General features: G+C 41.7%; 1 protein-coding gene across 2 annotated transcripts in view; it reads left to right on the top strand.

Annotated features, from left to right (window-relative positions):
• AP2B1 (adaptor related protein complex 2 subunit beta 1) overlaps positions 1-22,095 on the top strand; it is a 93,863-nt gene extending 71,768 nt beyond the window's left edge. For both annotated transcript variants that reach the window (XM_066575176.1, XM_066575167.1), the window contains 7 exons: positions 995-1,141; positions 3,344-3,489; positions 5,361-5,490; positions 8,334-8,418; positions 9,818-9,904; positions 17,297-17,451; positions 21,195-22,095. In XM_066575176.1, the coding sequence (XP_066431273.1) occupies positions 995-1,141; positions 3,344-3,489; positions 5,361-5,490; positions 8,334-8,418; positions 9,818-9,904; positions 17,297-17,451; positions 21,195-21,269 (825 nt within the window). In that variant the 3' untranslated portion in view covers positions 21,270-22,095. The remainder of the gene's footprint in view (positions 1-994; positions 1,142-3,343; positions 3,490-5,360; positions 5,491-8,333; positions 8,419-9,817; positions 9,905-17,296; positions 17,452-21,194) is intronic.
• Positions 22,096-27,511: the final 5,416 nt, after the last annotated feature.

The raw sequence follows: 27,511 nt of genomic DNA, 5'->3' as shown, positions 1-27,511 counted from the left end.
TCAATTTCTATTGAGTTTAATCTCTTTTATAAAGTCCCAGGAAACCCCTTGAAATAAAATTCTTATACAGTGGGAAATGACTCACTTTGCTTAATTAGGTTTTGTCATGAAAAAAAAAAAATTTCTATGCTTACCTATTCCTCCCCAGGCAGTCTACTTACTGAATTTTCTGCTCACTGATCTTCTCCTGGCTCCTGCAGTCTCCTGGATCCTCTTCTTCCATTTTTATGCATCGGCTTTCTTCTTTCTGCAGGTCAATGTAGGCTACATCACTAGTGACGCAGTGTTCACTGCCTAGTAGGGAGTGCCGGATGCTATGTCACGCTATTGCCAAGACTGCACTTGTGTGCCCTCCCACAGCGTTAGTATAGGAAGACTCGCGGCAAGACTGTGCGCATGCGCAGATTCGGCATTAGTTCAGCATAGCAGTCGACGCTTTCTGCTAGGCAGTGAATGCTATGTCACTAGTGACGTAGCCTACGTTGCCATGCAGGAAGGAGAATGCCGGCAGTGTACATGATGTCGCCAGAAGAAGAAGAATTCGGCTGGCTGGAGGTAACGTGCCTCGGGAACTGCAGGAGACAGGAGAAGATAGTCGAGGAGAAGGTACGGTAAGTAGACTGCCTGGGGAGGAATAGGTAAGTTGTTCTGTTTTTTGTTTTTTTTTAAATGATAGAATTCCTTTAAATATCACATTGTAAACAGAAGCAAAGGGATTCATACTGCATTATAGGGCGCTGTATCTTTAAAATGTATTTGACTCATTTTGTAAAAAACTCTTCCTAAATGCAGACATTTCTTAACTAAAACATATGATCACGGTCTTTTTAGCACTTTTGTACTTTCGCAATTCTGAGTAATGACTTGTGAATGTTTTCGTTCTACTTGATGAGACTACAGCAGCACAGCCACACCAAATTGCTAGATTGTGTGCTGAAATGATGGTCCCCACCACAATATTGAAATATCTCTATATCACGGTTTTGTCTCACAGGTTGGGCAAACCTTCATTCCTTCTTCTGTTCCCGCTACCTTTGCTCCATCTCCTACTCCAGCTGTAGTCAGTAGTGGACTCAATGATTTGTTTGAACTTTCTACTGGTATCGGCATGGCTCCAGGAGGATTTGTATCACCCAAAGCTGTAAGTATCGCAGGGGCCGTATTCTTGCTGTGGCAGTAATGTAGAACATGCCTTTCATAGTAGTCAGCGTCCTCCATGTATCTGTTCCCCTAAAAACAAAGTATACTGTGATTTATAAGAAGAGCTTTTACCTTCATAGCTCATTGATCTAAGGTACACCAAGTAGTTAGGGAGTGTCCTGTAATGCATATTGTTGGTGGCTCATTAAATTATAACACAATGTACCTAACCTTTCTTGTATGAAGCACAGCCAGTATTTCATTTGCAGACAATTAGCTGTTCGTCCCCCGCAGTGAAATTTAGTAAAATAGACTCATTTCAATAGTCAATTACCTGCAGTTCTTAGCAGTGCTGCAAAAGAATTGGCTATCATCAGAAGGGCTACTTCCTACAGAGAGTTTAGAAATGTGTTTGCTATTCGGGGAATGCACTGGGAGACGGTTCGAACCATAACTCAACTTTTACTGAGCCTTGAATGTTAAAAAAACAAGGAATACAAAGGATGAGACAGTTGCCCCAGCTCCATGCCAGATAACTCCTATTATTTCCTACCCTGCAATGGAAAAATGGAATCTTGACCCTGACTGGTTGCTAGAGATAACATCTCTCTGTGACTAGCAGGTATTAATGGCCTATTTACACGTAACAATTATGGCGATAATCATTACACGTAAACATGGGGATCGTGCACTTTTCGCTTGAACGATGATTTTAAGGTGAACTTAAAATCCATTCGGCCAGTGAGAGATAAAGTATCTTCCAACAGAACACAGGCTGTTATCTTTACGGGAGTCAGCAGATAACACTGTAACCTGCTGGCAGCTGTGAAGAGAACAATGCAGCTTGTGTGCACAGCTGGGTGTGTGATTAATCAAATGCTGGGCTCTACAAACAGCTCCTGGAGGCCCTATTGCAACCCCCCACACAAAGAACTCCTGCAGTTTACCTCTTTCCTTGCACAGAGCTCCTGACAGTCTGTGTTTCTTGCCTACCTCCTTCCCCTCTAAGAGCGCCTGTTACCTTATGCCCCATCAGCTCTCCTCACAAAGCCCCTCTCTCCTTTAATCCACAGAACCTCTGTTCCCCCAGCCTCCGCCCATGCTCTAAACCTAATTATATCCCTTTATTAATAGTGCCAGCAGAGCCCCACCCCCATTAATAATAGTGCCACTAGAGACCCACACCCATTATTAAGCCCCACCCCCATTAATAGTGCCAGCAGAGCCCGATAACCACTATTAAAAGTGCCAGCAGAGCCCTGCTCCCATTAAGCCCCCTTATTGCTAGTGCCAGCAGAGCCTCGCCCCCCTTATTGTTAGTGCCAGCAGAGCCTCGCCCCCCCCCTTATTGTTAGTGCCAGCAGAGCCTCGCCCCCCTTATTGTTAGTGCCAGCAGAGTGTTAGAACAATGCAGATTTTATTGCAGCCCCTTTATATAGCACAATCTCTCAGACCAAAATACAGTATGTTAGGCTTTGAAAGATTTTTCTATCTATAAGGAGTAATTCCACTCTAAAGCTGGGGTCACATGGGACCAAAATCCTACAGAAATCTTGTGGAATGACTGCACGGAAAAACCACAAGATAAGCGCAGCTTCAAAATCCGCGTCCTTTGGAGCAGCTTTGCTGCCTGCATTCCACTGCGGCCATCTCTCTCCATAGAGAGGAGAGAAGCCACTGTGGAAACGGAGAAAGAATTGACATGCTGCGTCTTTGATTTCCGAGCCGCATGTCAATTTCAGTGCGGCTTGGCTGCAACGGATCGACCGCAGTGTGTGGGCAATATTTTTGCAAACCTCATCCACTTTGCTGGCTAATCTGGGATTAAAAATGCGGGCGGAATTTCCGTGTAGGAAGTCCGCACGGACATTCCACAGCAATTCGGCCCTGTGTGAACGCAGCCTTAAAGGGGTTTTTCCACAAATGACATTTCTCATCTACCCACAAAGTCTAGTGATTGGTGGGATCACTAGTGGTTGGACATGTAATCACCTATTCTCTGGATAGATGATAAACATCCACAAAAGTATCAAAATGCGTCCTGTAGATCAACCGTTTCCCCCATTTAACAAGCCTGGGTCCTGTCTACAGTAGGAGATCCGGAGCTCTTAGCTGTACCTCTAAGCTGTAAGTTTTTGAATAGGGATCTAGATTTTTATGTACTTAATGTAACAGTAATTTCTTATGTGTGCCCCTTTACTAGGTGTGGCTGCCTGCTGTGAAAGCAAAGGGACTGGAGATCTCGGGCACATTTTCGCATAGACAGGGGCACATTTACATGGACATGAATTTCACCAACAAGGCCCTACAGCATATGACTGATTTTGCCATCCAGTTTAACAAGAATAGGTAAGACCAGACGTCCGAATAATTCTATACATTGAAATGCATAAAATAATTTTTTTGTGTTTTTACTTAGGTTTTACTATACTGAATTGATTACTTTTGGATGTCCTGTTTTTAGTCAGTAGTCATCCTACTTTATGTTCCTTTCTATATCTCACAATTGTAGCTAGCTTACATATACTGCATCTGTGCAGATGCAGTCTTACTATATAGATTTTGACATCTGATCATTATGTATAGGGTCTAACTTGACCTTGCTGGTGGTGGTAATCGACACATTCATTACCTTGGGAAAAGCATGTAACACCTAAAATAGCCAACCATTAAGTTATTTCCATAACGTGTTCACTGTCTTTCCTGGTTGAATTAATTTCAGTCCTGCAGATCTGTCAGTATTATTTTTGCTGTGAGGTAAGATACTTGTGATGACAGAATGACAATAGAGTGTTACATACTGTTTCACTAGCCCCCAGGTATAAGTGCAGCATAGCTATAGACCGTCTAGACCATTGGAAGTCAGTGCTCTTTTTAAATAGACAGTGAGGCAGGTTTACCATTGCAAACATGCCAGTTTGCTATGCCAAAAAACTGCCTTGCATGCTTTGCATCACATATATTATGTGTTTAAATATGACATTGTGCCACAAAATCCTGGTGAAGGGCCTTTTTTCATGGGATGATCGTCATTCAGATTATTGCTGGATCATGCAAATCTGAACTATAATCGTTAAGTGTAAATGCTGCCAACAACTGAATGATAGTTCACTTATCGTTCACTTTAGGCAGGCATAAAAATCAAGCGACTATCGACATGTGTGAACAGGCAGTCACTCATTGAACGACTGCCTGTTTACTGAGAATGGAGGCGGGTAGCCAGAAGCTATATCTGGCCCTCTCCCCCCTCAATCCACTGAGCTCTTATTGCTCCCGTGTAAAGGCACAGGAGCGATAATCGCTTAAGCGCCCGACACTCATCCCATGTAAAAGGTCCTTAAGCCAACTAATGAGTGGTATAAAGTTAGACAGAAGTGTTTAAAGATGCACTAGATTTATCATGAGTCACTTTAATAAACCTGCCCCACTCCATGATTGACTAGTCTAAGCTTGCACTGTCTGTTAGGCAGTATTATTAAATTTGCAATAATGTTAAGGTTTTTGTTGTTACAAGTACAGAAGATAGTATTATTTTCACAACCTTGCCACATGGCATAATGACTATGCATTATTAATATTAGACTCTTCTGTTGAAGTGCGTCATCGGAAAAGCTGCTTATTGGTGGCAGTTGTACGTTGGTATTTGTACGGTGGCTCAGTGGTTAGCGCTGTAGTCCCGGGTTCAGATCCCACCAAAGACCACATCTGCGCGGCGTTTGTATGTTATTCCTGTGTTTTCATGGGTTTCCTCCAGGCACTCCAGTTTCCTCCCACACTCCAAAACTTTACAGATAGGTGACTACAGATTGTGAGCCCCAATGTGGACAAAACCTAATATCAAGTGATTTAAAGTGTTGCACTAAATAAAGGTGAAGAAACATGGCAATAGATCCAGTTGAAAATCTTATGTCTACAAGGGATGGTAGAATCTACACCAAGATCTCAACTTGTGGGGGAAAGTAGAAGAGGTTTGTGTAGCTTGTATACTAGGTTTCTCCAAAGTTGAGTAGTTTGGCAGCTGATCCTTTTCCATCAATTGAAATTGGTAAGCTGCATCTAATAATTCTAGGTGCATACATATATCTCCACGTGAGGCAAATCGGGGCAAGAGTTTCCTTTTTGTATATGAAAAATCCATTTTAGATAATATAATGTAGATCTGTTTCCATTGACATACGCTCCATCAAGTGTAAAATAATGCTTCTCCTCTTTTATTTCAGCTTTGGAGTTATTCCTAGTGCCCCGCTAGCTATACATACACCGCTCATGCCAAACCAAAGCATTGACATCTCTCTTCCACTCAACACTTTGGGACCGGTCATGAAAATGGAGCCACTTAACAACCTCCAGGTAAGCTACATCGTTTTTACTATTGATATGTATTTAGTTATGGCATATCACGGCAAACGTTGCAAGCCTAGACAACAATAAGAAAGTGCTGTATGAATCCAAAGATGTGGCTCCTACCCATTAAAGCATATTTGCTGTATGAAATAGCAGTTTAGCTGGGAGTGTTGGTTCATGTATTCCCATGGAGCCATCTGCTCACCCTATTCATTCCTATCAATTATATCTACACAAATCGGTTAGTATGTGTTATCTATCCATGCCAGACATGTCATTACTGACTGTCATCTCCTACATGACTGTTCTGCTCCCTTTTCCCTTGTGGCAACATTCCAGATTGGTGGCACAAATGCAGGTGGCAATATGCCGTATTATCATATTGCAATCTGTGACATGAATACATTTTTTCTAATAATTGTAATTGTCGAATGCATATTTGAAGAACTTTGCGGTGTATAATAGCGGTACAATAAAAAGGTGCATGTTCCATATGCGGTGTACTTGATCTATGGCCATACAGAACTGCTTGTGACTGGATTATATTTTGTTATACTGTCTGTCTTTTTCATAGAGGGTCCTGTACACTACAGGGACCCCACTTAACTATAGCTTTACTAACTATGCTGGATCTGACACTATTCCTTGCTTTTCATAAAGCAGATCAGTTCTCACAGAAGCTGTATGGCTATTTTGTTGTAAGAAAACACTCAGCTTTTCTAGAAAGTCAGCCCCACATGTCAGGATCTCATCCGTTCTCTGTTCGCCATTGAACAATCTTGCAGTGTAATAACTCAGTCTTATTCATTTTGAGGCACAGTCTGAGTGTTGGGCCAGTCTATGCTTTGTTCATCAACGGGACACATGCTTAATATAAAAGACCTACGTACTTTTTCATTAAATATATGTATTTTGGACAAAACGTGGAGCAGGGATTTCGTAAACATGACGTTTGTGCCCAACCTCCTTTTTCAATGTATTTATATTAATTTATTAGAGCAAATGTAACTATTTATTTGACTTGGGGTGGGTTTAGATTGGCAATACTCCGTCATCAGAGCAGAACATTGAAATGAATATAAATGCTGGACCTGTAATTAACTGGCCTGAGCACCGCCCAATGGACCTGATTCACATTGGCATTTTGCTGGACAAAATAGCAGAGTATTCTATACTATATTATCTGGGATTTTGTGGCAGGCTCCAATGCACCTAGTAGGTTTAATAGCCACCCTACCAAAAAGCTACCTATGCGGTATATGCTAAGATTTGAACAGTACAGCCGTAAAAGTTCCTGATGCTATGGTAGGTATGTGTTGTGTACAAGGGTTACAAGACCTGTTTAATTATATCCCCTGTGTCTTAGCTGTGATTAAAGCATACTTTCAGTCTAGTGATTAAGGTTTCTAATCTATAGTATAAAACAAGTGCCCTATGCAGTGTTTTGTTCACTTGCCAAAGACTCGCATGCATCCTTTTCAATAGGAGGTGTAGTAGGAGACTTGACTTGCTGCAGCCCTATTTCCGTAGTTCCACTTTACTGAGAGATAAAAGCCCTGACTGTGTTCTTTACTTTAACAAGAACTTACAAGCAGTTTATAAGCATCGGCATGATTTCAAGCAAGTGGTTTCTGCAGTATGAGCGGGTCGAGGGGAGTGTAAAATGGGTATGGAACGGCAAGTGTAACGTGAGCTAGCAGGCTTGTATAAAGCGGGATTCCACCATATCTGTAACATGGCCAGCAGGAAGAGAGGCTTGCAGAACATACTTTATTTCATCCTGCCGTCTCATGAACCGGAACCTGTTCATATAGGAATACAATTAGATTGAGTTTTCCCTGGACCAGAATAGCATGGAGTAAACGGGATTTTACAGAAGTAGAATGGCGGTTTCTCTGTGCTGCTTTGCCATAGCATAGAACTACTGTTTTGTGTCCAGTAGATAGCAATAATGTTTAGTAGTCACAGCACTGAGCTCCATTGTGTTCTGCAAAATTTGCTTATGGAACATGTCATTTCATCACAGTAGGCTAAATTACAGACACTGATATGATCACATCACTAAGTCAGCTGAATGAAAGCCCTTCTTACAACCTCATGAGAAACCCACCCAGTCGTTTGGTTGTATTTGTTAGATTTAGCTTTGGCAGCCCAGCGATGACATGGGGGCATTCAGCGCACCAGGACATGCTCATTAATGTGACAGTGGTGCAGATAGCAGTACCACATCCTCCACCCACAGAGCAGTAGCTGTAGGACATGTCCTTCCACCAGGACATTGGTTTTGCATACACGAATATCAATAATTGTACGCGCTTCTAACTCCTTGTGACATAATATAAGCGTTTGTTGAATTATATGACAATCTTCTATCTCAAAATAGCAATGCCGGTCTTCAGGAATGAAAGGAGGGGGATAGATGGAGACAGAGAGATAGATATGTGTTTATGAAAAGCAATAGGATACAATGTATTTACGGTTGAAAACAATACAAAGTATATAACTATTGTACACTTATTGTTATACTTTGTATGTTTTTCAACTGTAAATACATTGTATCCTATTGCTTTTCATAAGCAAATAAATAATTCTGTCCCAATGCTGCTAATCCACGCCTGTCAGTAATAACCCGCAAGGGCCTTCATTTATTTATAGAGCCGTGTAGAAGTACAGATGTCACTTCTGTTCAAGCGCTGCAGAGAAGGATTTAGAAATAGCCAGGCAGAGATGAAGGGTTAATGGATGTTGTGAACCCTTCAGATCAGCTGTGGGATCTCAGATGCCAGGGTCACGACTGGAGTTGTAAATCTAGCAAGTTAATTCTTGGTTCTCGCTCTTGTGTGTGATAGGTGGCTGTGAAAAACAACATTGATGTTTTCTACTTCAGCTGTCTCATCCCTCTACACGTACTGTTTGTGGAAGATGGCAAAATGGGTAAGAGACTGGTTTACATGCTGGGCGTACTGGGGACCCTTTTATACACCATGAGCCTCATGCGCATGCAGGTACAATGAATGCAGTTGTTCTTCTGCTTCCTGGGACTTACAATTGACATTTCTATCCTTTTGTGATGCAGAATGAATCCGTACGACGCCTATATACTATTGATTGTCCTGATAACATAATTTGCAACCGTCCTGCTGACTACACAGCCTGTACAGTCCAATTTGGATAGGACAGGCATCACATATTTTAGTTCTCATTCACTGTGCCATTCTATACAAAGGACAATATACACTGATATATCACAGAATAAATGAAAGTAGGGGGAGCTTTTGAGGACTCATTGCTTCAACTCATTGACCTGGTGGTGGAAAATTGTTTTTCATTGATGTGCAAACTGTCCAGCTTTACATTGTAAATGCTACAGAACCGCTGCTTGAAAAGACAAGACGAATAGAAGACATGGATACTTGGCTTCATACTTAAGGCCTCATGTTCACTAGCAAAATTGAATTGCGGATTTCTGCTGTGGAATCCACATTCAATTTTGCCCATAGGGAATCATTGGCCATCCGCAGTAAATTTAAATTGAATTTTGCACCCGCGGATGGCATTTTAATAGATTTACGTTTTTCAAGCGCAGGAGAAAAAACGCGGCACGCTCCATTTTACCGCAGATCGGCCACATTGCTGTCACATTGTTAGCAATAGGTGCAGATATCTGCATGAAAAAAAAAACATTTAAAGCAAATCCGCGCGGAATCTGCTGTGGAAATCCGCAGCAGATTCTGCGCGGATTGTATTTTTCTAGTGGACATGAGGCCTAACTGTTCTGCTCTTCTTCCATTAACTGCAGCAATCCAGGCTTCAAGTCATGACTGTTCTTTGCGGAAACAGCTGAGCACCCTGTGCTTAGTGGTTGCTGTAACTCCCATAGATGTGATTGGGAGTTACAGAAACAGTGTACCACACTATGCTGTTTCCATAACGTCTTAGATCCCAAAATCATATATCTGTGTTATGTTTGCATAACTGACTGCCATTCGTTTTATGAGAGCTACGGCAGCAGTGTAGAATGGTGCACCCTGCTGTTTCTGGAAAACCTGGCTGTCCAGAGCAACTTGGATATGCCAGAGTGCAGAGGAGGAGGTGAGCCTAGATTTGGGGAGGGTGTTTATCAGGATAGAGTCCCGCACCCTGGAGCTGCATCTATCTAGTACATATGCCATAAATGTGTGAGGTGGGTAATTCCCCCTTTTAAGCTTCATGGAAGTTTCTCGTTGTACACCAGTTACATTGACATGGTTCATAACCATTGAATATGATATTTTGTTTGACAATTTTGTGTGTAATAATAATCTATTATGTTTATTCTTTCAAATTTTTTTAGAGAGGCAAGTCTTCCTGGCCACATGGAAAGATATACCTAATGAGAATGAATTGCAGTTCCAAATCAAAGAGTGTCACCTGAATGCAGGTTAGTTGTAAAAATCCGTTTTGTGTTTATGTGCAGAGTTGTTAATTGCGTGTCTACCCACATTTAAGACCTTGACTTTTTAGCTAGAGCAGAGTAAAGGCCCATATACATGCAACGATTATCGCTCAAAATTCGGTCAAACGACTGCAAATGAGCGATAATCGTTGCGTGTAAATGCTAAAGTCGTGCACTTTTCGGCTGAACAGTGATTTTAAGGGGAGCTTAAAGTCCATATTTCCCACGCAGACAGATAACACAGACTGCACGCTGTGTGCTCAGCGGGTGCCGGGAGTTTACATTGTATTCTTCCGACAACAGTGCAGCTGGGTGCAGAGCCCAGCCCATGTGCTGGGCTCTGCAAATAGCTCCCAGAGGCCCCTTTACACGCAAATGAAGATGATAAAATGTTAAAGGACATTAGTGTCCATTAACACTTTATGCAAAATGATTGCATAAACTTTCAATTTTTTAATCGTTTGAAAGATTGTCTTTGTATGTAAATGGGCCTTTACAACAAAGAGCTTCTCTTGCTCTATTGGGCCCAGAATGTCCTCCAGACAGCTCATTGATTACAATGAGGATCATGCAGTATTTCATTTTCCCTGGAATGGCGCAACAGACAAATGGCACACTCGTGGCTGTTTTTTTTCACATGTTACAGTTGATCGCTATGGTTCCAAAGAGGGAACCTCTTTAAGGATAAGCATGTGCAACCTTTCTTGTTTGTTGTTGCACTTCATCAGCATTTAAGAAGATGCTAATACTAGAATACTGGTGCTGCAAAAGAAAATGTGATTGTTCCCAGCAAGAGAAACCAAGTAATCTTGTAGATATGCCACTTTTTTATGGCTAACAAAAATACATGATGTTATAGCGAGCTTGCGAACCTCTGAGGTTCTTCTTCAGGCTGAAAAAAAAATGCCTTTTTTGAGCCTGACGAAGAGCCCAAGAGGTTCGCAAGCTCGATATAACATCATGTATTTTTGTTAGCCATTAAAAGGTACAATATCTAGAAGATTACTGGGTTTCTCTTGCTGGGAACAATCACATTATGAAATACAAAGACCTCAGTAATAATACATTGCTCTTTCTAACCTAGCTGCTTGATATAAAATTCAACACCATACTAGATAATATTTCTTGTACTCCTATTTGATTCCATTAATACAGTGTCATGGTTCACATCTCCACTGTGCCTGGTGAGTAGAATAGTGTAGTCTGTTGAACTGGTCTACACTGTAAAGCCTGACCTGACGAACTTATAACAAGTGAATGGCGTTCTGTTAATTTCATCCATTTGTTAATGGATCATATAAGCTTCCACCAGGGATCATTTAAAAATGAAAACTATGATGTCAGCGGGATTTGCTCAGTGATCAAGTCTTTTTTTGTGAGCGTTTTTGCTCACATTGCTGTAATTTTTGTGCTGGTTGGGCCATTTCACGTGTGTGGGGGACACAGCTGCAACCCGAGTTAAGTGACTATTTAGCCTAACTAGTTCCCGATGTGTTCTGTTCCCCATGGAATTGTGCAGCGTATTGTGCAATTACAGAAGTATTGGGTGCGCCTTTGCACACCCCCATAGACTCCTATGGGGTTTTTGGTATGCAAACTCACACTGAAATAGAGCAATGGCTTATATTCTCTGCGTAATACGCACACAAATATGCACGCAAACACACTTGTGTGGGTCTGCCCTAAAGCTAACATTTTGTTGTGGTTGAAATTGGCATATTGTATGTTGATATTCTAGCATTATGACCTGTATTGTTCAGATATGAAACATGAATGCACTTCCATAAAAAATGTAAGTAAGCAAGGATTCATTCCTAGGAAATTAAAAACGGTCTCTAGATGCTCTTTTTATATATGTTCACCATGGCTCCAAATGTATACAGCTTCTAGCTTTGACTTTCAAATACTAGCCTATTGGAGTGCCTCCTAGGGAAATATTGCCAAGATATTAAATTGGGTTTCCGTCCGGGAGATCTGCACATCTAGTTAGCCAGCCTTTGGTGATATCATAAGGGGGGCGGCAGAGGTGCAACACAGAGGGACTTTATAACTAAAGGGGGACCTCCCCAGGAGTTGCATCTAAATCCAGGACTGTCCACCTTTCCCTATGCTCAGCGTCCCAGGAGTATATGAAACAACTGGTGTTTTATTCTTCAATACTGCTTTGTGTGTATTTGTAGCTCCTTACCCTTTTGTGAATATATCCTTTTGTCTGTTTACCGAAGCACTGCTAACTCTCTTTATTCTAAAGTCTAACACCTTAGTCAGTTTCCTTGACGCTTTAAACGATCCATAACCCCGAATTGTGTTAATTATGTGTCAGCTGATGGAAACAGAGGTGGCTGACCTACCTGTCAGAAATTGTCAGTGGTGGCAGCAGAGTGTGTTAGGGGCATTCTAAGCCATGCAGGCTGCGATTTGGGCTCAGTCTTGCCCAAGTGCATGATTCAGGGAGCTGGAAATTAGTCTAACCTGCGGTTTGCCCCTGGATGCCATACATCACAGGCTGGTGACTGCAGACCCCTAAACCCCGTTACTGGGACAATCAGGACCACAATCTCTACAATTTTTTTTTTTCAACTTTTTAAAATACTTCATCAACATCTCACTTTGGAGTGAATGGAGATATTCTTGTTCCCATTGAGATGTCTCACAAGCACTAGGTCAGGCTAGGTTGTGAGGTGATGCATGAAAACATTGTTTCCATTTACTCCCAGCAAGCTGGGATCTTGAAAACCGCAAAGAATTGCCAAATGAACAGAATAAACAATACCAGTGTGCCCTAATAGTCAGGGACACGATGGATCAGGAAGCATCGACAGAAACCCCCCAAAAAGTACTGTAAAGTGAAGATGTAATGGCTAATAAAAGGGGTGCTGCTCACGTACTAGAAAGCAAACACCACAGACGCCGAGATAAATCCCCTCCGTCACGTCCTGTAACTGGAAGAGACAAAGAAAACGCACGCGGGCTCCTCCAGAACAGGACGCGCAGCACCATGTCTATCGCCTGATTGAGGACAACGAAACGTTGCAGAACTTTAAATGGGAAGATGGAGAATATTAACCTAAATCAGTAACTGCTATTTAATGATTTTGTTACGATTTCCGTTTTCTGCCATTTGAACTCTCAGCACTGTTGATTATATGGATCCTATGTCTCATTTGGGGGGTTTATAGTATGACCTAAAACATGGCTCTTAAATTAGATGTTTTCTCGGTCGCCAACATTATGTTTGCCGTCCTATCCTATTCTGTTAGTAACCCCATAATTTCCATTTTCCCAACCATATCCGTCCCCCTTCCTGCATCCTCACATGTGTTTCAGTCTGAAGCATCGTCTATGATTCCAGTTCAGCGGCTCTAAGAGAGAAGGAGCGCGATGCCGGCTAAAAATAGTCCAGGTCATGTGACAATCTACTGGCATTATATCGGAGAGGAGTTATTAACCCATGGACTCCTAGGGAATTCTCTGCAGTTTTGCGAGAGCCTGCAGGACTTTTCTCGGTAGAACAAAGCCTTGCACAGCGGTGCAGTGTACATGATGATGTGGGGCTGTTGGCATACAGGCTAGCACAATGACTTGCTCTTTACAGGAAACATTTCTGAGACTGCAAACCTATGAATGAAAGGTTATTCTCTTCGTAGCGTCTCTTGGCCTGTGGCGTGGGCACGACATGGCCTTTGAAACAAGTCCTTGGCGTCGGAGATGCGATTTATATGTGCACAATAAAACCAACCTGGCCTAGATGGTCGTGTGCTAATGGCACTGCAGATTGCGGTCAGCTATCACTATATGGCTACACTGATTTCCATTGCCTATAGCATAATGACCGATGACTTAGGGGAGTGGGGTTAGGGTGGCCTTAGATATAGGCCACTATAACCTTGTCAGCCCTCTGTTCATTTAGAGCAGGCCTTTCACTGTGGATCTGCTTTGAGGATCATGTTAAATATTAATTTATACATGGATTTCATTGGCTTTCTGAGCCTAACTGACTTGCACATGGCATCTTAAGGGCTTCATTATTTAGGCTGATTCTTCTACTGCCCCTATCCACAGCTATTTGTGTGTGTATTTTTAAGTGGGTCATCATTTCAGAAAACCCTACAATATAATAGGCTTAAATGTGAGTGTATTTAGTTGGAAGCCGCTATTATATAAACCACAAATTAGTGCAAACCGAGCCGTAGCGCTTCGTCAATTTGTATTTTTACGAAGGGCCTCTGGCTGAGATAGTTTCCTGCTAAACAATTTTTTTTACATTTTGACCAAGATATGGACACACAACTGTAGACTGGAATTTGGCCGTATACGGAAATAAGTATTTCTACCATTTTTGGGGGGAATTTTTCATTCTCTCCCAGAAAAGAGGAGAATCAAAATCCATCTATACCACCATATTGCCAAATGGGCTGAGTTATGGCAGCCGCTTTATTTTATTCCATTCCGTACCCAGTGTTCAGATGGCCTGGAAATCACATGCTCAGAAGGCTCCATATCCTATGCATGGGAAGACTTGTACCTGCTTAAATACTTTTATTTTCAAGTGAATATTTGACTAGATCCTTAAGCAAAAATGTTTCCTATGACAGATGGCTTATTACTTAAAAAAAAAAAATAGTCGTTTCATATTTGGTAGCCTTTGTACATCTACTGGGAGGAGAATGGAAGATCTTTTGAGTAGCATGGATGATGGGTTTCAATACAGGAGCAGGGAAGGAGTAGATGATGGTAAGGGCTCATACACACTGCCATATGCGTAAAACACTGTTTATTGCACAGCGTTGTACCACTGTATGAGCCAGCTATCGCTGCGTAGGGTAGGGATTGTGTAATGCGTATGATACTGTATCTCACGTATACTGTCATGCGCAGTGTGACTAGTTTCTTTTCTTTTTTTTTTTTAAGTTCCCCCTCTGTCTCTTAGCGGCATTGCATATTAAATGCCACGCATACGCTATGTATTGCGTATGTACAGCGTTTTTTTTTATGCACCCATAGAGAACAATAAAGCTGTATGTGCGTAATACGCATATCATACATAATTAAAAGATGCTAGTGTGAGCGGGACATGCAAAAATCAATGTATTTGAATTTGTGCAATGTACCGCATATTAATATGCAATTCAAAAACGTTTGTGTGAATGAGCCCTTAGACTATTTTAATTCTAAATGGGGTAATGGTACACCCTCACATGTGAGCTGTTGTGATAGGCTCAGCCCATTCTTGTATTGCATGAAGGACATTCACATAAATGGCTTTCATGTAATACTACTGCAGCTGCTGGAGAAATGTTTAGCTGGCTGCAACCTAACTTGGGAAGAACAGTTGATCGCTGGGACTTTCAGAAGCCGGACAATCGGCAGTTGTCATGGTAAGCCAAGGGTGATACTGCGTCCTGGTTGTGACTAGCTCTGAGCAAGCAGATGATATAGGTTAAAAGAAGTTACTCAAGCAATTCTTCAGCCATGTGCATACCTTGTCCCTGCATCTGAAGCTTTCATACACAGCTGTGGTGTAGTACAGTATGAAATGCTTCTGGAAAATGTAGGTATCACATCGGCTGCATAACCAACATCTAGATTTGCACTTACCGCCTCACAGATACCAAGCACATTGTTTAGGCACAACCATTCATAGTGGTTTTTTTACCACTATATCCTAGAAGGCCTTCAAATATTTGACATTCTACAAATGTCAAACTTACAAGGCTGTAGTTGCACGGCTTTTCACCTTTTCACCCTTCTTTAATTATTGCTACAAGATCTGGCATCCTCCAATCCTGTGACACTTACCTGTTGCAAGAGACTGTAAGAAGAGGAGATACAACGATCTATCAATTTCCTTAATACCCATGGATGAATCTGGTCTGAGGACTCTATCGCTATTTGCTCAGACGTATCTGTACTACTTGAGTTAAGTTAGTAATATTGCGTAGAGAGATGTGATTGCTGTCCCCCTTAATATCTGGCACTCTCAGCTCACTGGTGAACACAGATAAAAAGTACATGTTCAATTTCTCAGCCTTCCCTTTTGCGCTCTACAATTATATTCCCACTGTTATCTCTTGTGGGAAGGGGGAGTTTAATTTTTACCTTCTATATTCACCTAAATAAGCGACAGACTAGAAGTATATAGTCAGGAGGTTGAGTTGTGATCTCCTCTTATATAACTGTATAATAGTAGCCTCTAATCACCATTGGTCACTGTGGCATCACACAGACTGAGAAACTGACTTAAGCCTCATTTCCACGGGTGGATTTTTGATGTGGAATCCAGAGCAGGCATCCGCCTCCTGATTCCGCAGCAATAACCCTCCATAGCATGCTGTGGAAAAACAATTCTTCATGCACACAAGCAGAAACCAATTGCGGCTTCCGCTTGCGGATGAAAAATTGCAGCATGCTCCATTTTCCTGTGGTTCCCACATGGGCGACTTCCATTGAAGTCTATGGAAGCCATCCGAACCACAGACTGCAGATGGGCCGCGGGAAGAGCAGAAGATTTAAAAAAATAAAAAAATCACACATCCACAGTACAGAAGAAAGAACACAGGGACAGGTACACAGGATCGCCAGCTGCAGGCAGATTTAGTGCAGGATTCCCCATGCGGAATCGGCACATGCCGTGGACATGAGGCCTAAATCTGATAAGACACAAACCTAAGAAAATCTGAGCTGATCAAAACTGAAATCACATGACCAGCTGAGGAAAAAGATTCCAATATAGAGAAATGACTAACCAAGGTACTACTAACCCACTTATGGGGCGATAGTTACATCACAAAGGAATAAATCAATTACTGGAGTGGCCCTTTAATGTTGGTGATTTTGCTATTCTGTGGCTGACGCTGCTCACTTGACTTCATTTTTCCATTTCCCGCTGAGATCTTTGTAAGCCTGTATAAGTCGTCATCACTACACCTATCCGCATAACATTGCATACAACAGCCTCTGCTTTCAACCAGGTCCCTCAGATCCAAAATTAGAACAAATTGTCTAATTTAGACAAAAGTTAGGAACCCATTTTCAAGGGTGAAGTTCAGCTTTGCTAAACTAATGGAAGTTGTTTTGTATAGATTTTTCCTCCAGTTGGTTCTTGGTGACGGCATGCATTAATGTTCTGAAGCGCTTGCCTCTTTCATTTCATGATGGCACTACAATCTTTATACACCTGTCGCTGCTCTGCACGTTTTCTTGTAACCGCTTAGTACAGTTTTATTCTATAGTGCTTTGAAGATGAATCATGGGCAATTGCATCAATTTGGAATGACATCGTTCACAGTGCTCCTTTTGTATAGAACATGTAGGCTGATCAGACATATTCTTATTATATAGCTAAAAAAAACATTGACTTTTTTCCTCCCTTTTTAGACACCGTTTCCAGCAAGTTACAGAATAATAATGTTTACACTATTGCAAAGAGGAATGTGGAAGGGCAGGACATGTTGTACCAGTCTCTGAAACTTACCAATGGCATCTGGATTTTGGCAGAGCTGAGGATCCAGCCTGGAAACCCTAATTACACGGTAAGTATAGAATAATATTTTTGTTAGGGGTTTGAACTTAAAGTATTGCTAATATTGGAGATATGTATGCTGCACATATACAGCAGTAGGGATGTTCATACTATGTTGGCTTCCTGTCACCCCAGCCATTCCTTTGGAAGATCATATGTTTAGGCCAAATCCACCGAACACCTTTTTTTTTTTTTTTTTTTTTTTTTTGCCAAAGCTGGGAATGGATCAAAAAGGAAGGAAAATTTCAAAGGAAGGTCTTCCATTTTCCTCTCTTTTGGATCCATTGCTTTAACTTATATAGAAAAAAAAGGTTCAAGAAGTGAATGTGTTCTGGTACACCTGGAAAAAAATCATATTAAAGCTACTTGGTTTTGTTTTTATTTCCCTTTATCAGAATTATATACTGCTTTGTATATTGTAGTATTTGATGTGAAAGATAGTGAATTGTCCTGACTCCGAGATATTCCCATCTCGCACACTTACGGAGTATCTAGAAGGTATGCCGTAAATATCTAATAGATGTGGGTCTCCCCTTTTAGGACCTACACTTGTCTCTAAAGTGAAGGTCCCCACAGCCCCGCCATGGCTCACCTCTGCAGACGCCAGTGGCCAGGACTATGGAAATAGCTGAGCTGGCAATTCTACATTGTTTCCTTAATTCTGTTACTAGTAGATGGAAGTTAAGACTACATGGCAAAGCAGCTGGTAGCCATGACAGACACACTGATATTCCCATCTCAGCCATGTTTGGCTAAGATGGGAATATCCCTTTAACCCCTCCTCTGACATTGTAAAAATACATCTAGTGAAAAGAAAAAAAAAGTTTGCTACCGTATTAGCCAGTAAAAAAAAAGTCTTGCTGCTCTCCATAAAAGTAAAAAAAATAAATTGTCTTGCTGCTACGTTCTTAATGGCCAACTGAAATTAAAAGAATTGCGTTCAACAGCTAGCTTCATTAGACATAATGTAAAGCAGTATCTAAAAACAAAGTGAGCTTGGACCGCTTTTAGGGTATGTTCAGATGTTGTGGAGATGCTGGACTTTTGGCAGCAGAATTGGTTTTTAGACAATGTTGACCTTTTTACAGTTCCAGCAGTGGGGATGAGACTCGAATAAATCGCATCCACACAGTGTGGTAATAAATCCATAGAGAAAAATTGACCAGCGCCGTAGATGTTAAATCCGTAGCATGTCAACTTGTTTTTCAGTGCAAATTTTAGCTCCTCACATGTGAGGATGAAATCCACATCAAAATCTGCATGTTCCATGAGCTTTACTGAAACAAGTGACTGATATCCTTAACGGTTGGTCTAAATATGCACTGGCACAACGGGAAAGAAGTTCTGATTAGACATAAAGCGCATGGAATGGCATTTCCAGGTTTTATATAGAATTGTTAGTCCCACTTGGCCGAGAACGCTGGGTGTAATTTAGTTACTGTATTAATGTAATGATTAATGTGAAGCTCCTGATGTGTGCCGCCTTCATTCTAAGAACAAGAATAGGCAATGACATTATTTTCCTAATATATCCCTATTAAAAAGCAGGAAGGTTAGAGGGATAAGACAGTCCGGTCTGGCGGCACTATTTAAGGGGGCCTGTATTTTCTCAATGAGGATTGTAAAGCCTCTGCCCATATTGTACAGCTTCTCTGAGCACTCCAAGGAGAATAGTCTGTTCTACACGCTGCCTGCAGCATAGCGATGGTGACCTTGAATTCCCAGAAGCCCTGCGGAGCTACTTTGAGGTTTTTTTTCACTAAAGAGAGCAATTCATTTCATTACACTTTATTGGGGGAACTGCTGATGGTACACTTTGGAGTTTTAAATGCTTTCTAGTGATATTGTAAGTGACCACATTTATCATGTAAGCAGTTTAAAATGACACTTGCACTTTGTATTTATCTTACATTGCATATATATATTCCATACTCCACATACTACATTCATTTTATTGCTGCTTAGTTGTTTTCTTATCCGAAATTGACATTATTAACCCCTTAGTAACGACCAACATACCTTTTTACTGACTTCACTAATGGGCTTTAAACCTGCACATACATCTTTTTAAGGCTGTGGTCTCGCTGACTACTGACAGCCAGGCCCCTGCGCTAACCACCAAGAGCAGATTAGCAGTTTAACCTCTTACATGCCACAATCTATAGCAACTGCAGCATGTAAGCAGATGACAGGGGGAGGAGGTTCCTTTTGTTCCCCATTGGAACCCAGCAGTGTGATCACAAGGTTTCAGTGGGGTTCCATGGCAGCTGGAAGCTTGACAAAGGCCTCCATGTCTGACATGTAACTCAGCCTATGTAGCCCCGCCTCCCACAGAGTTTAATAGCTGCTGTCAAAGCTTTATAGAATGCACTACATAAGTATTGCAGTGTACTATTCTAGTGATCGAATGGTCACATTTCCTAGTCCCCTCCAGTGACTAAAATATAGTGTAAAAAAAAGTTAGTTTAATTTAAAGAAAAAAAAAAATCTACCGTATATACCGGCGTATAAGACGACTTTTGAACCCCGAAAAATCTGCTCTGAAGTCAGGGGTCGTCTTATACGCCGGTAATACCAAAAAAAAGTGTAAAAAAAAAAAATCATTATTCACCTCCCCCGGCGTGATGTCGCTCGCTCCTCGTCACCGGCGCAGCATTGCTTTCTGAATGCGGGGCTTGAATTCCCCGCCTCCAGAAAGCTAATACACACGCCGTCAGCCAGTTACAGCCATTCAATGACAGCATTGAATGGCTGTGATTGGCTGAAGGCGCACGTGGCTTCAGCCAATCACACTATTCAATGACATCATGTTTTTGTCAGTATGGCTTCTCAAGGGAATTTTTAAATTAATTGGCTACAACCCCTTCAAGACTGAACGTAAATTATCATTCAAGAAAGATCATCAATAGTTGATCTGCTGGGGTCTGACACTCGGGAGCCCACTAACAGTCCCGGAAATATGCAAGGGTCAAAGCAGAAGCTCCAACCCCTGTATAATGACCAGTACTTGTAACTGCAAACTGGCGTCTCATTGAAATCTATGAGCTGCGTTTGCTGTTACTAGTACTGGCCACTACATAGGGGTCGGAGCAGTGGCTTTCACTCTAACCCCTGTGCATATGTGGCACTGTCAATGGGCGCATGAACAGCTGATCAACTACTTATGACCTAGGTCATCAATAGTTTTTTTCTTTCCCCCCCCCCCCCCTGGAAAAACACCTTCTATCACCAAAAGTATTTTTTTTTCCTTGCCACAATTTGAGCTGTAAGTTTCTATTTTTCCGTCATTGTAGCTTGTTTGGGTGCTTGCTTTTGTGGGCTGCATTGTATTTTTCAGTGGAACCATTTTTGGGGTGCATAAAAATTTTTTATTGCTTTTTTGGGGGGAAACGAAAAACTGAGCGAGTCCCACAGCTGCCATTTCAACCTCTCAGCATCTTTGTGAGGTGAGAAAGGGGGACCTCCTTCCTTCACTGTTGTCTGTGGCTCTTAAGGGGTTAAACAGTCAGGATTAGAGTCCTCTCCAGTCCTGGCCACTGCAGTTGGATGCCAGTAATACTCGCTGCAGGCGCAGTCCTTACACCCATACCATCCAATAGACGTGACACTACATCTATTTTCAGGAAAGCGTTAAAGAAAATGAAAGTACATTCTTTCTGTCGTCGTCTCATTCATTAGATGTGCTTTAACTTTGTACAAGTAAATACATGAGGCATTCACTTTTACTATGTGTGTCTCTTGTCTCTCCTGCAGCTTTCCCTGAAGTGCCGCGCTCCAGAGGTGTGTAATTATGTGTACCAGGTGTACGACTCGATCTTGAAGAACTAAATGTGATCTTTCAGAGGCCGACTTCTCCTAGATGAATACTAACTATTTCTTATGTAACACGTCAGTCTACCCTCCTATTGTTACAGTGTACTGGGCTGTACATTCCTACACCTGAAGGCTCTGGTGGCGACAAAGTCTCTCTAAGGGAGCAAATAGGAGATTAGCGGAAAGCTCTTGGTAAGGATAGAGATCAGAAAAAACATCCACCGAGGTGGCAACCACCTTTTTACAAGGTACTGAGCACATCTGGTTGCACAGTTTCTTCTACTACATGAGTACACAGCAATATACATATAGACCAATATCTAATTAACTTACAGCAAATATGTTTTCTTCACCAATATGATGCGCTTGTCACATTAATCCAGTGCAGTTACATATTTATCATTCTGCATTGTGTAGATGTTCCTTGCCAATGTTGATCATTATCACTATTGTGAATTAGAAAAAATAGTTGGTGTAAACCTAGGTTGGAAATCTTGTGTATGTCTGTGTACCCAAGCTCTGCCTGCTTCCTGTGAGCCACCCCAAATGCATCTCATATCCACAAAATCTATATCGGCCCACGTTCCACATGACTAGCCTATAATTTAACAACTTCTGCTAAAAATGATCTGATGAGTGTCTACATTAGTGCCACTTGTGTCCCTATTCTTGTGAGAATACCATGTGATTAATCCCCAATACATGTACATTCCGTGCCAATGGTCAGTGCATTGCAGCCTAGGAGAGCATGTTGCTTGTCAGTTGTAAAATCCAATTTCCTATGTTGCTATGAAATCTCCACAACATTAGCTGTATAAATAAAATGTATTTCAGAAAATCATGCTGAGTTGTGTGTTATTCCGGAGGTACATTTATACACGGTACAGTGTATGACTAGATCAGATGCCTCCGATTATACCTCCAAGGTAAGAGAACGTCTATAGGCCAACCGAACTTCAAAGTATGGAATTTGAAGAATCTACGGAAGTTCTTTTGCAGTACAACTATTCAAAAGGGAAACTCCAGACAAACTTTTAATATTAGTAATGTGTTTCCCTGAAAATGAGCACTACCCCGATTTTTGGGGGAGGCTTGAAATAGAAGCCCTCACTCAAAAGTAAGCCTTAGCTAAACTACGTGGAAAAAAAACCATCAATACTTACCTAGCCCATGGCGTGTGAGTCCCTCGCGATGGTCTTCGGCGCTGCGGCAGGCTTCCGTGCCCTCTGTGCTGACATATCACGCTCTTTCTTGTGACGGGGCTTTGAATACCGAGGCTTGCCATCTCCAGCAAGCGTGTGCTGTGATTGGATCGAGCGCCAGCCAATCAGAGCCAGCCCTTGATCATTCAGTGAATGAAATGACTGGCTGTGATTGGTTCGTCAAGCGTGGCTCTGATTGGCTGAGCCAGCGGCACTCATGATCCAATCACAGCACTCGCTTGCTGAAGGCGGGGTATTCAAAGCCCCATTACCAGAAAGAGAGTGATATGTCAGCGCAGAGGACACAGAATTCTGCCGCAGTGACGGAGACCAGCACAAGGGACTCAGACGCCGCAGGCCAGGTGAATATAAGACACCCCCGAAAATAAGACCTGGTGCCTCTTTTGGGACAAAAATTAATGACCGTGTCTTATTTTCGGGGAAACATGGTAAAATGAGGCTCCTTTACCACAGCTGTGTCAATAATTCTGGCAATCTAGTCCCCAAAGTTCAAGTTTCCAAAGTGCTATGTAGACTATAGAGCCTTAATTTTACAAGAAATAACACAGCTGCTACATGTTAAAGGGAACTTGTTACGTCCCCACAGCACTATAAACTAAGTTATGGTACTGTTAGCAGACGTGACGGGGAGCCGGGTATGTTCTATACTCCTATACTTTCCTCCCACTATCCAGTGCTGTCACCTGGTGAAGATCACACAGCATTTTAAAATCTGACTCTCTTCAGATACCCGCATAAGCGCTGGAGAACAGGAGCATTAGAAAGTCCTATTGACTTTCGTGATAAGAAATTGTACATTTTTTTGTTTTATTGTGGGTGGTAGCGATGCAAGATTATTCTCGGGCATCGTTGACACTCAAAAATTGCAGGAACAAAAATGCAGTTTTCTTGCGGAAAAGTCGCGATCGGGTGAAACTAGCCTTAGGGTTGACGATTTAGCTACTCAATTAGGACACAACTATGACTTGGCTTAGCTGTTTTGTCTTAAGAGTCTGAAGTTTGAAATCATCCTCATGTCTCCTCATAGGCTTGGGATGCTGCTCTGTACCTTTCCCATACTTTGCACTGCAACTCTGTCTATTTAGAAGTCACTCCATTGATATTTTTTTTCCATTCATTATGTAAGTAGACCCCTGTATAGATGTCAGTTTACTAGTATTACCTTGGTTAAAGGGGTTGTCCCGCGCCGAAACGTTTTTTGTTTTTTTTTCAATAGCCCCCCCGTTCGGCGCGAGACAAACCCGATGCAGGAATAATAAAAAAAAAAAAACGGCCAGTACTTACCCGAATCTCCGCGCTCCGGCGACTTCTTACTTACCTAAGTAAGATGGCCGCCGGGATCTTTACCCACGGTGCACCATGCGGTCCATTGCCGATTCCAGCCTCCTGATTGGCTGGAATCGGCACACGTGATGGGGCGGAGCTACGAGGAGCCGCTCTCCGGCACGAGCGGCCCCATTCAGAAAGGAAGAAGACCGGACTGCGCAAGCGCGTCTAATCGGGCAATTAGACGCTGAAAATTAGACGGCACCATGGAGACGAGGACGCTAGCAACGGAACAGGTAAGTGAATAACTTCTGTATGGCTCATAATTAATGCACAATGTACATTACAAAGTGCATTAATATGGCCATACAGAAGTGTATACCCCCACTTTGTTTCGCGGGACAACCCCTTTAATTATCCCTTTCTATCTGAAACTCCTGGCCTTTCTCCTCAGCTGATTATGTGATCTCAATTTTGACCAACTCAGATTTACTTAGGTTTATGTGTTCAGTTTGTAGTCAGTTTCTCAGTCTATTACATAGAGTGTACCTCTGAAACATCTTAAAAGAGGACACAGACACTGTCAGTTACCGCTGATGATCACACAGCTATAGTGGAGGAGATCACAGCTCCTCCTCCTGACTGTATACTTATGGTCTGTAGCTTATTTAGAAGAATATAGAAGATAAGGATAATTGAGATGTCCACTCAGCAGGCAGAAATTGTACATCTTCTAGCTAATGCTGTGCTGACTCGTCACAGGATTGATGTGAAAGCAAAAATCTCAAAATCAAGATGGCAGCTGGTAAACATCACACTGGAGGTGCGGCAATCTGGTGAGGTGGACAGGGTTGGACAAATGTGCTTTTGCTGGAAGGGCCCTTTTAAATAGATTATTGTGTAAAAACTTAACCCCAGCAGGAAGTCAGTGAATGGAGAGACAATGTGAGAGACGTAGTGAGGGAAATAAAATTGGCAGCTGCAAAAAGCATAATGAAGTGAGTCTGGAGAACCCATATCATTGCTCAAGTTCCCTTCATGGAGAAAATGTAATTTAATTGGTTGAAAATGTTTCATTTTATGTTTTGTGTCATGTGTTTTACCTTCAAAGTCCCTATTATGTAGATTTGAGAGCTGCATGGACTATATTTACCAATGAGTAATTGGCAACTTAGTGCTTGATGGGAATAAAGCCCAACCACCGCAAATAGAATGTCCTTGCGAAGGAGCATACATTTTCTTAAATGGTGCACTATATAAGGCTAAACATTGGCAGACGGTTGAGACGGGCTTTATAATGAAAGCAGCGGCACTCACTATTTTGTCCCTGTGTATAATGATTTTTCCTGTAAGAATAAATGGGGCCTTTTGTGTTCTTCTGTTAGATTGTTACTTTCTACTATTTATTCCATCATGTACCAGGCCGCTTTCACACAGTTTTTATTCTTTCCACATTTTGCATCAGTATTTGTAAGTAAGGGGGAGGAAAGAAAAAAAAAAACGGGAGTAGGTCCAAAATACAAAAGGGGTGTATAAATCTTTTTTTTTGTTTTTTTTTGCTTTCTCTGTTTCACTCCTGGTTTTGGCTCATAAATACTGCCAAGTGAAAGCGGTTTTGAACAATAAAATAAAGCTTTTTGTTTGGTTAGTCTGAATCTATACCAAAAGAAGTCAGATACTTTATTGTGGTTAATCTTTCATACAAATGTACTATCATATTTTAATCTTAAAGGGGTTGTCCAAGTAACTTTATTTTTACTAACACGTAGAAATGGCAGCATCCAGGTTGTCAATATAAAAACGTCTTATTTCCCCATGACACAAAACCGACAGCAACGTTTCAACCTTAATGGTCTTTATCAAGCTAAATAAAGACCATTAAGGTTGAAACGTTGCTGTCGGTTTCGTGTCATGGGGAAATAAAAGACTTTTTTATATTGACAACCTAGATGCTGCCATTTTTACATGTTAGTGGATCCTATGTCTGGAAAGTGTTCAGTTTCCTGAATGGCTGTTGCATCATACAAGTCCTGCCACAAGCTTGGAATAAAGTGATGCTGCTGGTAACCTGGTAACCTATCTTCTTTGATTAGAACTTTATTTTTGTGGCTTCCTTGAACCAAACTGTTTAATATTCTTACCATGACGGCGGAGCACCAAAATGCCACGGCATCTGACAGGTAACGGCCCGGTAATGTCCCGGAAATGTGTCACATGGCCTTCTAATGTAGAAGACCCGGACTGTTTATGGGACATCACTGATGACATCTGTGCCAGGCCTCCTGAACAACCATGTGACCACTGTAAAGTATAAGCTAACCACCTGAGAATCAGCACAAACGCATATATGTATTTTTCCACCCCACTGCCACCAGTGATGTCCTACATCGGAAAGCTCCAATAACGTGTGATTATGTAGTTTGTCTACAGTCACGTGGCTGTATTGTGACTGTAAGGTATGTACATTTATCGGAATCTATTCCATGGGAATGCTGTAAAACCACACAGCTATATGCCTATCTGAATGCAAACGAACAATGTATTCAGCAAATAAGATTTCTGCTGAAACCGGATGGATGGTAGTTGTACACAATTTACTCTGACAAAAGTGTATCTTGCCGTTTTTGGAGATACTTAGAACCCCCAAAAATAGACTTTAGCCTGTTTTTTGGGGGTTCTTATTAAAGCCACAACATCCAGCCCCCCAAGAGGGTTCTACTCACTCCAACATGGATCATAAATCGCTAACCTGATGTGAACTGTAATTATCAATAATTAATAGGTTTGAGAGGTTGCACTGTTTAACAACTGGGGGTTTCATCCAATTGTAATGCAGTGTGTCATGTGTGCGCCATGTATTTAAAGTTAAAACTGCAGATTGGAACCATTATTGAGGATTTGTCCTGGTAATGCAATGCTCACAGAGGTGCACGGCTCGGTACAAGGGAGAACTCTGATAACGGCAGTGTGACTGTAATAAGCTGCTCCCATGGGGGTGATCATCACATAACAATACATTTGTACTGAAGCTGAAATATCTTTTTAAAACGCCTGTCATGAATCAAAAGCACTTTTAAACAAAGGCATCTCATTATGTCCATGAAGGGTTACACTAATAAGTACGATGTGTTCCCGCTATATAGCGACCCAGACCCAGTTTGCTGAGCTGTACACTGTGCCTGACATTTAGCTGAAAAGTACATTTGGTTACAATTGTGTCTTTTGATGTGTTATCAACTTCGTTCTTTGGCAGAATAGTACTTTTTATAAATGCTGTCTCTTCAATTTATGCTATGTTCTAAAGGCCACCATATATAAAAAGTCAGTCAAATCCAGCACAACTGACCAACAATAAATAAAAATAAAGTGGTTGCATAAATATGCACACCCTAAAACTCTTTGTTGATGTACCCTTTGACTTTTTATAACAGCATTCACTCTTTTTCGGTAGGTGTCCATCAGTATGGCGCATCTTGACTTGGCAATCTTTGCCAACTCTTTCTTGCAAAAGCGCTTTGAATCTGTCAGATTGCGAGGGCATCTTGTTTGTACTGCCCTCTTCAGGTGAGCCACAGATCTTCAATGGGGTTCAGATCTGGGCTCTGGCTGGGCCACTCCAAAACATTATCTTCCTCTGGTCAAGCCATTCTTTTGCTGTTTTGCAGAATGCTTTGCGTCATTGTTGTGCTGAAACCCTTTTTAGAAGAGGCCTGAAGGATTCATGCCAGAAGTGACTGATGTTTGAGACAGGCTTTTACTCCCACCACC

This window comes from Eleutherodactylus coqui, chromosome 1 (assembly GCF_035609145.1).
Source record: "Eleutherodactylus coqui strain aEleCoq1 chromosome 1, aEleCoq1.hap1, whole genome shotgun sequence".
In the NCBI taxonomy this organism is placed as follows: domain Eukaryota; kingdom Metazoa; phylum Chordata; class Amphibia; order Anura; family Eleutherodactylidae; genus Eleutherodactylus; species Eleutherodactylus coqui.
The sequence above is the reverse complement of the archived record's forward strand: the minus strand, read 5'-3'. Positions and strand labels throughout refer to the sequence as shown.